The 13,577-nt window shown below is 35.0% G+C and overlaps 1 protein-coding gene across 2 annotated transcripts in view; it reads left to right on the top strand.

The window, feature by feature from the left end:
* Window positions 1-2,708, top strand: part of LOC135201758 (uncharacterized) — a 127,215-nt gene extending 124,507 nt beyond the window's left edge. For both annotated transcript variants that reach the window (XM_064230996.1, XM_064230997.1), the window contains one exon: window positions 2,228-2,708. In XM_064230996.1, the coding sequence (XP_064087066.1) occupies window positions 2,228-2,317 (90 nt within the window). In that variant the 3' untranslated portion in view covers window positions 2,318-2,708. The remainder of the gene's footprint in view (window positions 1-2,227) is intronic.
* Window positions 2,709-13,577: the final 10,869 nt, after the last annotated feature.

Genomic DNA, 13,577 nt, shown 5'->3' on the forward strand with positions numbered 1-13,577 from the left:
TATGCTCCTTCATAAGGTGTATTGTCATATAAGTGGATCAGCACCCATTGACAAAGTCCTTTCAGGCTCTGCCGAGTAAGCGGATAAGACCCCATCGGCAGACCCACAAGAACTCTTGGCCATAGATCATATATCTCGCTAAAGTTTCTTGAGGTGATGCAGACTACTGGGCAAATACCCACGAAGTCTACCGCCTATCAGGTAGGAACCAAGGTTTTATTTATACCTACAACATATGTTGTTTACCTGTCTATTCCAGAATTAGCTGTCTCTTACCCTCCACCAAAGTATATATCAGCTAAGTATATATCTGACAGGTAAGTTGATTGTATGAAAATGATATTGTTATGATACAATAAAGTTTCATACATACTTACCTGGCAGATATATACGATTATGGCCCACCCAGCCTCCCTGCAGGAGACAGGTGGAAGAGAGAAAATATGATAGAAAAGGGGAATGGTTCCTAGTCCTGCCGCCCAGGGCAGGCCGGTAGATCACCTGACCTACCTGTAGCGAGTGGCGCGAAATTTGAATTTCTGTCGGGGACGACGGAGTCTTAGCTAAGTATATATCTGCTAGGTAAGTATGTATGAAACTTTATTGTATCATAACAATATCATTTTGTTGAAAATGTGTACGTATTACAGTAAACCCCTGTATTCGCGAACTCACGATTTGCAGACTCAATGTATTTGTGGATTTCTCTCTGGAACATATGCCCCATTATTTGCGGAAAATTCTCCTATTCGCAGTATTTTTCTATGAGAAAAGTCCACAAATTCCTGGTGGTTTTTGTCAATTTCATCTTAAAATGCATTTTTTATGATAAAACGATTAAAAAACCCAGGTACTATAAACATTTTTAGTGGGTTTTTCTTGAGTTTTAACTAACAAAATAGGCCGTTTTAATTTAGCATTTGTATAGAGGTTTCAACAATTTGTGGGTTCTAGCTATTTGCAGGGGAGTCACATCTGGTACTCCCCCGCAAATACAGGGGAACACCGTACGTACTTCATTGTATAAGCATAAGGTGTGATTTCTCCAGTTCTGGACATCATTTTCTCCTGCCCATTATTCATTTAATTCAGCCTCGGCTATAACTGCAGCTTTAATTTACTAGTATTCTTTCTTGAGATCTCCATTGCATGAGATATGAACAAAAATTTATTGTATTTTTACTTATGGAAGCCACCATTGACAATCGGCAGGGTTTAACAATTTGACAGTTTTAATGGAGTTCCTAATAAATGCTCAATAGTTACAGTAAAAGACATCACCAATCAGCTGTTTCTTGGTTCGGTTGTTTTTTCAGATATATTCCTTTCATAAATTATCAAAGCAGGGTTTAACAAAGCCAATTCTGTATCATGTTTTATATACATACATTGCCTATATCATGTTTTCATGCATACATCGCCTAATAGGGAAACCATTGTTTTGTTTACATTTCATTGCCATTCACAAACAACCACTAATAATAATTACAGTAGTGTACAGTAATTGTCATACATAATTATCGTTCATATCGTTCTTAAACAGTTACAAACAGCATGGGGGAATGTTAAATTAGAAAGTGTCATAGAATCATTTAAAAAATGCCGTGGATGGTACTGAAAATGATCTGTATGATAGCAACTAAGCCGGAGTCAACTCACCAGAATCAGACTGGAATCCCAATGATGGTGGCATATATGATGAATCTTGTGATATGTATGAGAAACATTTAATAAAAAATGAATGTCATGTCATCCTAAATGTTATTACTACCGTAATTACACTACAATTGAACTTTCTGAAAGGTTATGAAAGATAAAGATTGCTGTGAGCACAATCGTGACTCGATGTTTACTTGTTCTCAGCTGGGATCGCATAGATGAACGTTGGTTTCATTGATATAGAATTATTTCTCGAATAGGCTATTTTTTATGAAGAATGCCAATGATATATAAGGTAAAAATTGTTTTATTACCATTATCAGTTTATTACATAATGTGAATCTTCATGTATGTTGGTGGTTATCACACCGAGGCCAGAGCTAGCCTATCACAAACATCTTAGAATTCAAGGTTTGATTTTTAGAATTGTGGTGTAAGATTACCCCCAATTTTTAGGGTTGAATTTTAGGATTTAAAGGTTTTCTTATATGCATAAATATACAGTATATATGTATAAATTAGTTTTGGGTTATAAAAAAAATTAGTTTTTTAACCTTTTCCTTTTCAGAAGAGTGATGTAAGCAGACAAGAGCGGCACCATGAAATGCCAGCAGACTTTTTAGAAGACATTGGAGAAGATTCTGAGGAAGATACTTAAGGAAGTAATATTAATAGTAATTCAGAGAAATGATGCTTAAAGGAGTAAATCTTGTACGAGATGACAGTATTCTACAGCTTCACTTCATCAGGTGAAGCAGTTATCATCAGTAGGAAAAAGTGAACAAGATACTTTTTTATAGTCGTGATCTTCTGAGGCAAATTGAATTTATTTCCCAAATGTGTATTTTGTGACTTTGTTGCCATGCACAAGTGACTTGACTTTTTGGCAACTAATTCTGTAACTGAATGTGATTAAGTACACTGGAGATTGTCATAGTTTTATCTTTTAAGTTTTGAGTTGCTTGCTGATATTGATTTTGTAACAGTTAAGTAGTAATTTTGTCATGTAAAAATTTTTTCTTTTCATATTAAATTGAAGAGATGCTTAATGGCATTGATCTTTTCTTTGTTCCCAACTTATGTAGTTTATTGAGTGGGACTGGAGAGTGGTGTTTCCTTTCAAGTATTTTCTTTAGGATGTGTCTAGATTTTGTAGGTGAGGTATTGTAAGTGTGGTAAATAAAAAATTGTGAAAGCTGCTGCTGTTGGATATTCAAATTGCACTTGTATTTAAGATCAGAATATGACTAGCTAGGTGGAAAGAAGACTAAATCTATTATTTATAAAAAATTGAATTGTCAACTAATAGTCAACAAATTGACATGGACTATCAACTTGATAGAACTTTTCATTTTTTATGTGCATTTTTGTGATTGAAAATTTCTATTATTTGAAAGTTACTATTAGGCAATAATATTTTGAAAACAGTGTTGCTCGGTTAGTATTTTATTATCCATCATTTGAGTTTTATGTATGTTTTTTTTGGTTATGGTTTGTTTTTTTCAGTAGACTGCAATTACCTTATTATTACCTGTTCCATTAGTGCATCTCACATGGTTCACTGTAGGAGTTACTGAAGGTTGTTTGCAGTGCCCCTGCAGCCCTAGCTGCACCCTCTTTTTAGCTTTTTATTTTACCTCCATTCACACTTCCTTTCTTCCAGCTTGCTGTCCAATCACTCCAACTCCCTCTTTTCAGTGTAAGAATTGTTGAAAGTATTTCAGTGGTTGGCTTCATTGCCAAATTTTCATAAAGAAACATTCCATATTGTTGCCTGGCTATGTCATCTGCTGGTTTTGTAGCACAGAGTTGTTAGGTATATTAGAATGTTTGACATCATCATACATTTTTGCAATTTGATATTAAAATTTTTGGGCAGAACTTGTTACTACCAAAAATACCATTATTATTGTTGAGTTGTAGTTAATATGTAAGTGATCTTGCCAATGCAATCATGACTTCTAAGTGGAGGCTCTTGTGGTCAACTTGACTAAAACCTTGGGTAAAACTGAATTTTTTTAACAGTGCTCAACTATGTTTTCCAGGACTCAAAACATTTATATTTAATTTAAGGGATGAACTGAATAGTTTAAATAACATTTTCTGTAGTTTCCCTTTTTACGATTATAGTGGAGATTGGAAAATATTTATTGTACAGTATTATTAACCAGACCTCTGACCTTATTTAGCTCTCACAGGCAAAGGATTTTTTTATGTTAATGATGAAGTTTAGGCTTTTTATTAAATTAGAGCTCTTCAGAAATTTTATAATTGGATTAATTGAAAATTAAGAAGAATGACCAAATTTCTTAAGCTTATTTGTTTATAGAGCTTGACGTTCATTGTCAGTTATATTTTGGGCATTCACACAAGAATTGTGTGAATGCCCAAATAATCGTAAAAAGGGAAACTACAGAAAATGTTATTTAAACTATTCAGTTCATCCCTTAAATTAAATTTAAATGTTTTGAATCCTGGAAAACATAGTTGAGCACTGTTAGCTTTACTCTTTAGCATATGCATAGAGGTTGGATCACATGAATAATACTTACAGCTTTTTCCATCTATAATAGGGTTGCTGTTTGTTATTAGCCTTCTCTATCTTTGATCATGCACCATTACCTCACATCTTCTCCCACATATCCCTGTTAACTCTGTCTCTCCATCTCATTTTTGGTCTACCTCTCCTCCATGTTCATGGTTCTTTTACCTACAGAATCATCCTCTCCTCTCACAACATATCCAAACCATTACAATCATCTCTTGCAGCTTCTTTAATATTTCTTTAACTTTCACCATCCCTCTTATGAAGTCATTCCTAATCCTGCCTCTCCTTGTCACTCTGCACATCCATCGCAACATTCTCATTTCTGCCACTTCCATCCTTCTCTCTTGTGCTTTTTTCATGGACCATGTTTCACAATTATTCATCAACACAGGTCTGACAATGCTCTTGTACCGGTATGGTCTTGGCCTGCCACCTTGGTGGCCGCGAGTTCGATTCTCAGACATTCCACTGAGGGGTTAGGGATGTGTATTTCTGGTGACAGGAGTTCACTCTTGACATGGTTCGGAAGTCACGTAAAGCCGTTGGTCCTGTTGCTGAATAACCATTGGTTCCATGCAACGTAAAAACATAGTCAAACAAACATTTTTCCCTTGAGGTTTACATTAAATCTGTTGGCACATAGCACACCTGTTTTCCTCCAATTGCACCAAACTGATTGTATTTGTGGTTTACTTCCTCCTCCATCCTCCACAGTGACACAACCCAAGGTACTTAAAGGATGTAACTCTTTTTACTTCTTCTTGCTCTAAGGTTATGCTTCCTTCTTGGTCTCCTCCATTCATCCTTATCCACCTATACTATTCAGTTTTTGCTCTGCTTATCTGTAGGCCTCTGTCCTCCAACACACTTCTCCACATACTATCACTATATCATTTGCAAAGAGCACACTCCAAGGCACCTGAGCTTTCACTCCAACCACTATCACATCCATTACCATATCAAAAATACATAGGGATTCATGGTAGAACCTCGATGGAGCCCAACTTTCACCTCAAACTTCTCTGTTGTTCCCACCGAGTTTCTTACGTGTGTTGTTGCTTCTCTGTACATATCCTTTACAAGCACCTCATATTTTTTTGAGACCTTTTTCCCTCATGCACCTCCAGACTTGATGCCTAGGCACTCAGTCATGTGCATTCTCAAGATATATAAATACAGTAGTACCTCGTATTTCAAACTTAATCCGTTCCAGAAGGTTGTTCGAAGTATGATTTAATCGAAATATGAAGCAAATATCCCCATAAGAAATAAAGGGAATCAGGATAATTTGTTCCAGCCAACCCAAAAAGTCCCCCTTTTCACATTTTTTCTATTATTAATGTGTCCAAAAGTTAAATCAAGAGTGTAAAGTAATGAAACAGTATGTTATACAAAGTAAAATTTTCTAAATTTAATTTTTCTTTATGATTTACGAACTGTTTGGTAAAAATGACGCCGGCCTGCTGGGTGATGGAGGGAGGAGAGACGGGAACCCTTTTGAGCAAACCGAATTGATTGCAGTATGCAAAGGTTGATGATAAAATACATTTTATTCACATTAGGTACAAAGATAATTAAATGAATCGGTAGTGTGTGTGTCCGATTGTGTCTGAGAGAGAGTGATCGGCGTGTTTACATTTGGTTCTTAAGTGCACGAAATAGCTTAATTATGCCACAAAACATCAACTTGCTGTTGGCAAACGGCAGACTTTTAAAACAAACTTGAGGATTTTACAAAAGAGTAATAAGTCAAGAATGCAAGAAAAGGAAAGAGAAATAAAATAATTTTTCACAAGGAAGCTGTTTAAGCAAACAATCAAGGCATGCAGAAGCTTAGAGCGGCACCAGTTTGTTTAATACAGAGCTGAGTTACTTTTACAGTAGTAAAAATATCGTAAAAAGCAATTATCACTAGATTGGTATTTTACTGTAACAAAAATAAGTGTGATTTGGGCAGATCGAGTGTAAGTGAAAGAAATGGGGGGAATAATCATCCCAAGTCAGCTAATAAGTCAATGGGAAGCAGAGATGTTCATTTCTCTCTCTCTCTCAGCGCACCGAACACAGACTCGAGCAAGAAATTTTAAATTTGTTCTGAAATATTTTTTATGTGAATTGGTACTGCTTTTACAAACATATTATAGTAAAGATTTTACTCTCTCTTCTTCTTCTCCTCAACAATACCATGACGCACAATAACTTAAAATCATTCATTCATTATTCCTAAAAAATAACGCTACCTCCCTCTACATCAAGTTAGCTGTGTAGCCTATCACCGCAATGACAAATTATTTTGTTAGTATGTGCTAAGTTTTAACATGAAAAGCTTTATTCTTTCATTTACTATTTTGTTAATATTGTTCAACTCAAGGTCCAAAGAGTATAGGAGGTCTTGTCAGCGCTGACCCAAAATAAGCTTCTGCCAGGTCGAGTGTGACGTCAACTCAACCTCTCCTTAGGCTACCACGAGGAAGGTCCTTTATTAATTCAATGGACAACAGCAAATACTACTATACATGTTTGTGGATGCTCTACATCTGGTTGAGCTTTTTAGAAATAATTCTCTTGACCATGGATTCATACTGCCAGATGGTACAGTTGCCTGAAAGTTTTCCTTTACCTGTCCCCTTCTGTTTCATGATAATTGTCTGGTAACACAGCAATGAAGCCTGTTTGTCTTGTAACGACGGATGTGAATGGTCGAGCTATTGGATGCCAATGTTCAAATTTTCTAATCACTACTGTAGACAATATGTTAATGATATACGAATAATAGTTCACATTACCAGTGAACTGAGTCGATGCTAAACAAATAGAAAAATAGTATAGTAACAGAGCAATAAAAATTGCAATGGTAAAAATCATATTCAGTCCTTATTAACCATAATCGTCAACCTTTGTTCCATTCGGGTGTGGCTGTGCAGACGCTTGCTGGGATACTACTATTGTTCATGGTAGATCATTATTAGGTTTCAATTTCAGAACTTTATTTGAATGGAAATATGCTTTGAATTTACAAAATCCATCTATTTATAAAGTAATGAAATTATAAACTGCAAATACCAAGACCTATAAATATAATTTCATAAAGGCTTTGGGGGAAAATTAAGACCACCAGATTTATAAAGGAACTAATGTATCCAGTGTGTTGTCACTCATACTTGTTTGTTATTCGAGCCACTTCTCACCAGAGTAGCCTAGGTGGAAATTTCTCTGGCCAGTATTCAACTTGAGTCATCCTAGTAACAACACACCTTAACCACGCTGATGGTCCTTATATACCAACCCAAGAGTGGATAAAAAGGAATATTTTGCAGTAGATTTGAGTTTTCATTTCAGCCTTTCGTCTCGTGGGATTCGTGACTGGATTTCTTGTCGCTTCAGTCTTGAATTTGTTGACTATGATCCCTTGGATTTGTCAGTTCAAGGAATTCAAGATACATTTTGCTATTTTTGTGTCCTTGGTTGTTCATTAATTAATGTTTTTTTATTTTTATTAAAATTTTAATTTGAAACTGAATTTGAATTTTTTTTTTTTTTTTTGTGAAAATGAGCACCAAACTAATCTTGAAGGGAACACTTAGTTGATTTGGCTACATCCACTATAATTGTTATTCATTCTTTTTCATGTTTACATAAGCAATTTTCCTGATTCCAGTAATTGCAGCTTTGTATTATACTGACCCTTTCCTGATTAGAGCATCAGTGTCAATTTTTGCTTTCCTTATCGTTAGGATCAAATTAAATGAGATTCCATTTAACCAACGGCTCCCCCACCCCCCATTACTAATTCTCCAGCCACGCCCTTTACCTGTCCTCCAGTCCCACCCTCCCTCCATCCTCGGGTAGCCCTGCAACATCCCAGGTCACTCCTCACGAGATGTGGTGTGGAAAAATCGGTAATCCTAAAATTTCAACGGTCACATAACCATTCTTTTCCCTCTATCACAAAGCTCTGGAACTGCAGTCTAATAAGTTCTGTTTGCCTTTGCTTAAAGGTCAACCCTTGATATCCTTTATATCTTGTTTCTTGTTCTTGATTTTTTTGGGAGGGGGTTTTGGTTTGGTCATAGCACCTAACTCATTCATTCTCCTCAAGATTAGAAAGCAGCAGTACTTAGGTCTAACAGAATTTAGTGTTGCCCTTGACGTGGTAGCCATAAAAAAGGCTTCTACAAATGATTAACCTGTTATTTAATTTTCTGAGTAAATTTAATTTGACTGGCATTTCACCAAGCTTAATTTTCCTTTCGAAGCAGATAAAGCTTTCTGACAGCTCAGGATATAATTGAGATGAGTGTGTTTTTGAAAGTAAAGCAACAGGATGCACAAACTTTTTGTTCCTTCTTATGATGCTTTTCCTGTCAACAATGCCCCCTCATTTTGGGACCACCTTGACGTGGTGAGGGGGCTCTCGAACCTCAGGAATCTCTTCCCAGGTTCGAACCCAAGAGTCCCATATGACATTATATATTTTCGAGTAAACTTATGTGGACCTTTCCATTTTTTGCCAAAATTTTTGAAAGCAAATAAATGAGAAAACATATCATGGCTTAACGTGGAGTTAAATCCGAAGCTAAATAGTGAGAACTGTGGTAGATCCATCATCTACCCGACAATGTTCGGACCTGTTTTTCAGGCGGAACTATTCTGTGGAGCTGGACCACGGATTCCAGGGGGGGCCTGGTTCTAGGAATAGAAACTCTCGGCATTCTATCCAGTTTGCCCATAATGTGATAGGATTGGGGATAATTGTTTATTAACATAATACTCTTAGTCTAGCAGCGGGTTCTGCTTACACTTGGCCATACTAAATCATGTTATGCCATCCCCTTTTCTTTTGGGGTAGGGTAGGGATGCGGACATTTGGGGAGTCTTCTCACTTGTGCCTTTGGCAGAAAATTTAAACTTCGCGAAGGGCCAATGATATCTTTTCAAGAATTTTTTTTTTTTTTGTGTGTGTGTAAAAACTCAAAATTTATGAACTGTGAAATAAATGATTTGAGTACCCCTGGGCCCCATGATGGAAAAACTACGGCACAGTTTGATGACCGTGGCACGTCACTCCCGAATTTCCTAGGTACTGCCACAAGTAGTGAAAGTACTATAAAGATACAAAGGGGAACACCCTGTTCCAGTAAAGCAGCAGAGCCAGAAAACCAAATAGAGTGCATAAATACAAAAGAAAACAAACAACAAAAATAAATTGGTAAACTCCCAATCCATTCGTAACAATGGAACCATATGATGAACAAATAATTCTTAATTAGACAAATAATCCTCTCTGCAATACAGAAAAATATAAAAATCATAATAGACAAGCAACTACATAAAACAAGGACCAAAAAGAAACAAAAATTACCGACTTAATCCCACATTGTACATTTTGATGACCTCTTTGGACCAGATAATTGGTCAAGATTTCTAGTCCTCAAAGCTGACAACAAAATCTCAGCAGCGATGCTAGAAAACAAATTACTTAACATATCCAACACAAGACATGGAATGCAGACACATCAAGGACAATGAATGGCTTATCCAAGTAACCAATAAAAAGCAGTCCACTGCCTTTTTAAGTATAACAGAAATAAATAATATAAAGGTAATAATTACAAGCCATGAAACATTGAATTATGTACAGGGTACAGTCATCCTACCCAATAGCGAGCAGGAGCTTCCTTCAAAACAACTATTGCTAGACTCCCTAAAATTGAGATATAACAATATCCACGATTTAAAAAATATACTCTATTTCAAGTAGGAAAGATAAAAGTAAAATATCAACATTGCCAAAATAAAATTTACAGGCCAAGACTTACCATTTAAAATAAAAATTCTTGGACAAAATAGGGAAGTTCGTCTTTTGTTCCTAAACCATTACAATGTACACAGTGCTCAAGGTATGGACACACATACAAAAGATGCCGTAATAAAGCTATATGTGCAGTCTGTGCATCAGATGACCATACCACTAATTGGAACTGTAAAACAATCAAAATGTATTAATTGTGGACTAGCCCATCACGCAAAATCTAAGGAGTGTTCATTTTACCAATATAACACAGAACTTCAGTTGTTAATAAATAGGACAGGAATGTCAGTCATGGAAGCCAGACTTGACCTAAAAGTAAGAGGCGTTAACAATCCATCCAAAACCCCCACCTTTTCAAATGTGACTAAAAATCAAGACATCAAACAGCACAATGACAAACAAGATAGTATAAACATGGAAAACTGGATTTCATACCAATAATACTGAAACCCAAAATAAAAGTGATATTACAACAACCAATACCACCACCAACATAGATGATTCAGTTATCCATGGAAAAGAACTTCCAATAGAAGAAGAATTAAATGATGATAATCGAACTGGCAAAAAGAAAAGAATTCTAGAAAGAACCCCACCTAAGGGAAAAAAAGTAAATATTGAAAATTACAATCAATCAGAGAGACTCCAACTACAACAGGAGAACATTTTAAAAAAGATATTAAACTAACCTCATCAAGTGGACATAACCCAATTACCCTCAATCTCAATCAAACAGCCAACCATCTGGACAGTAAAGATCACTCTTTACAATTTCCATCTAATAATACTAATGAAAATCATACCATTAAACCAAACTAAAATATAACTATCACCCCTCAACCATCCACAAGACCGAAATATCCCATTAACAACAACAAAACAAATAACCCCTCAAACCAACAGTCCTTATCACTACAGAAAAGGAACAATAGAATTACAAAACCAGAAATTTCTAAAGCTAGACCAAAAACTTCTGAACCAAGTCAATTAACATTACCAAACATGCTTCATCTTGTGGTTGTAATGAATGCTTTGTAAGTACATATAACCAACTAACTACCAAGACAGAGGACACAGTACGAAATTGTATTGACAATTTTACCAAATTAAGGAGGTGCCCTTTAACACACCAACATGAGAACGAATTATGTTCTGAATCCTTAAAATACAAAAAGGAAATTATAAAATCAAAAATAGACTTATTAATATTCAACTATGAAAAACAAACAACTGCAGAATCTAATAACCAACATACAAATACAACGATTAAAAAACCACAAATAAATTCAAATGCATATAAACTACGAGATTAAAGGTTAAAATTAGCAATCAATTTACAGAATTTAACACCAATTCCTCCCAACTAATGGAATATAAAATCATTCAATGGAATATAAATGGTCTCTTAACCCCGACTACGTCTGGGTGAATTACAAAGAATCATACGAGACCACAACCCAATGTGCATATGTCTACAACATATAGGAAGTAACCCTACAAATATCCAACACTATAAAAAATTGCCTGTTATTCACCAACTGACGGTGGAAAATTAGGCACAGCCATATACGTTCATAATAGCATTACATATGAACCTGTTGACATACCATCTATGCCATATCAAATAACATCAATTAAACTGTATATGCCTGATAAAAGTAAAATTACTATTTGTAATTTATATAACCAACCAAATTTCAATGCAAATTTCAGTGATTTTTCTGAACTTATTAGCAAAAGTATACAGGAACCACTACTTATAGTAGGAGATTTTAATGCACATAATCCATTATGGGATATTAATAACCCCACTGACACATCCGGAATCAACATAGAGAATACTATAATGAAACACAATCTGTATTGTCTCAATGAAAGCGAAGTTCCAACATATTTTTCAAATACACACCTAACCTTTTCTTCAATTGACATTTCATTATGTTCAAATGATGTAGCGGAGAAATTTGAATGGAACGTCCTAGAACGATTCATACACAAGTGACCATTTCCCAATCATTCTGAACTACTTAAGTAATGTCAAAATATTGCCACCTACAAGATATATAATCCAACAAAAAGCTAACTGGGATAAATATTTCCTATACACACGAAACATACCACATTCCCACATAATGAAGATCACAATACTACATGTGAATCCTTCTCAAACTTCATAATAAATGCTGCAGATAAAAGTATTCCAAAAAACCAAAACACATTCCACAAAATCCCCTGTCCCATGGTGGAATCCAACATTAACAACATTAAGTTTAAAAATAAAACATATATTGAGTCGCAATCTAAACAGACTCAAAACTCGCCTTAAATCACTCAACAAAATGCCCTATAGTATAAACATATTAAACAAAATAGTTATAACAAACATAACAATTAACCACATTAAACCACTATATAACAAATATACAGCCAAATTTAGAAAAACGGTAATAGCTGAAAAAATCGCATCATGGAAGGAATATGTCTCAAACATATCTTCAAACATCCACAAGGGATGTCTGGCAAAAGATAAGGAAATCAATGGAAAACATATAAGACCTCCAAGAAGTGCAATACATTTAAATGGAAAAATATACCATGATACTTATGAAATATCAAACATAATTGGGAAACATTTTGAAAACATCAGTGCTTTACTCCAGCCTAGATACACATTTTCAAAGTATCAGAAAACAAAAAAAGGAAAATATAATACTCAATTTTGAAACTCTTGAAGACCTGGAATATAACTATATTTTTTAACATGGATGAACTAGATAATGCCATCAACTCTTGTCATCCCTCTGCACCAGGATATGATAAAATATCATTTGAATGATAGAAAAAATTAGCTCCTATAGCTAAATCATATTTATTAAAATTTTACAATAGTATCTGGCTAAAACGTGTCTTTCCTGATAAATGGAAACATGCCATAATTATTCCAATAAACAAACCAGGAAAGGATGCAAGTAATCCATCCAATTATAGACCGATATCTCTAACAAGTTGCCTATGCAAAATCGTTAGAGAAAAAATGGTTAATGCACGATTAACGTATGTAATAACCAAAGAATCCATTTTAACACCAACACAATCTGGTTCAATAGCTGGCAGATCAACCCTAGATCCCTTAACACATTTAGAAGATCATATCAAAAAAGGCTTTGAACAAAAGAAATTAACAGTAGCTATATTTTTTGATATAGAAAAAGCATACGATACAACATGGAAACATAACATCATGCAAAAACTCCACTCCAAGGACTAAGAGGCCACTTACCAATATTTATTAAGAACTTCTTAACAAACAGAAACTTTTCAAGTAGAGTAGAAATTCCTACTCAGTAACCTATAAACTGGAAGAAGGAATCCCTCAAGGTAGTGTCTTGAGCTGTACATTGTTTGCTTTAGCAATCAATGACATTACTATAAATTTACCAAGTGGTGTAAAAACAGTTTATATGTTGATGACTTTGTCATTTACTATACGAGTAGTAATCTGAGACATGCTCAGAGAGTTCTCAGTACTGCCATTTCAAATATATGTAGTTGGGCAAA

This window comes from Macrobrachium nipponense, chromosome 28 (genome assembly GCF_015104395.2).
Source record: "Macrobrachium nipponense isolate FS-2020 chromosome 28, ASM1510439v2, whole genome shotgun sequence".
Classification (NCBI taxonomy): Eukaryota; Metazoa; Arthropoda; class Malacostraca; order Decapoda; family Palaemonidae; genus Macrobrachium; species Macrobrachium nipponense.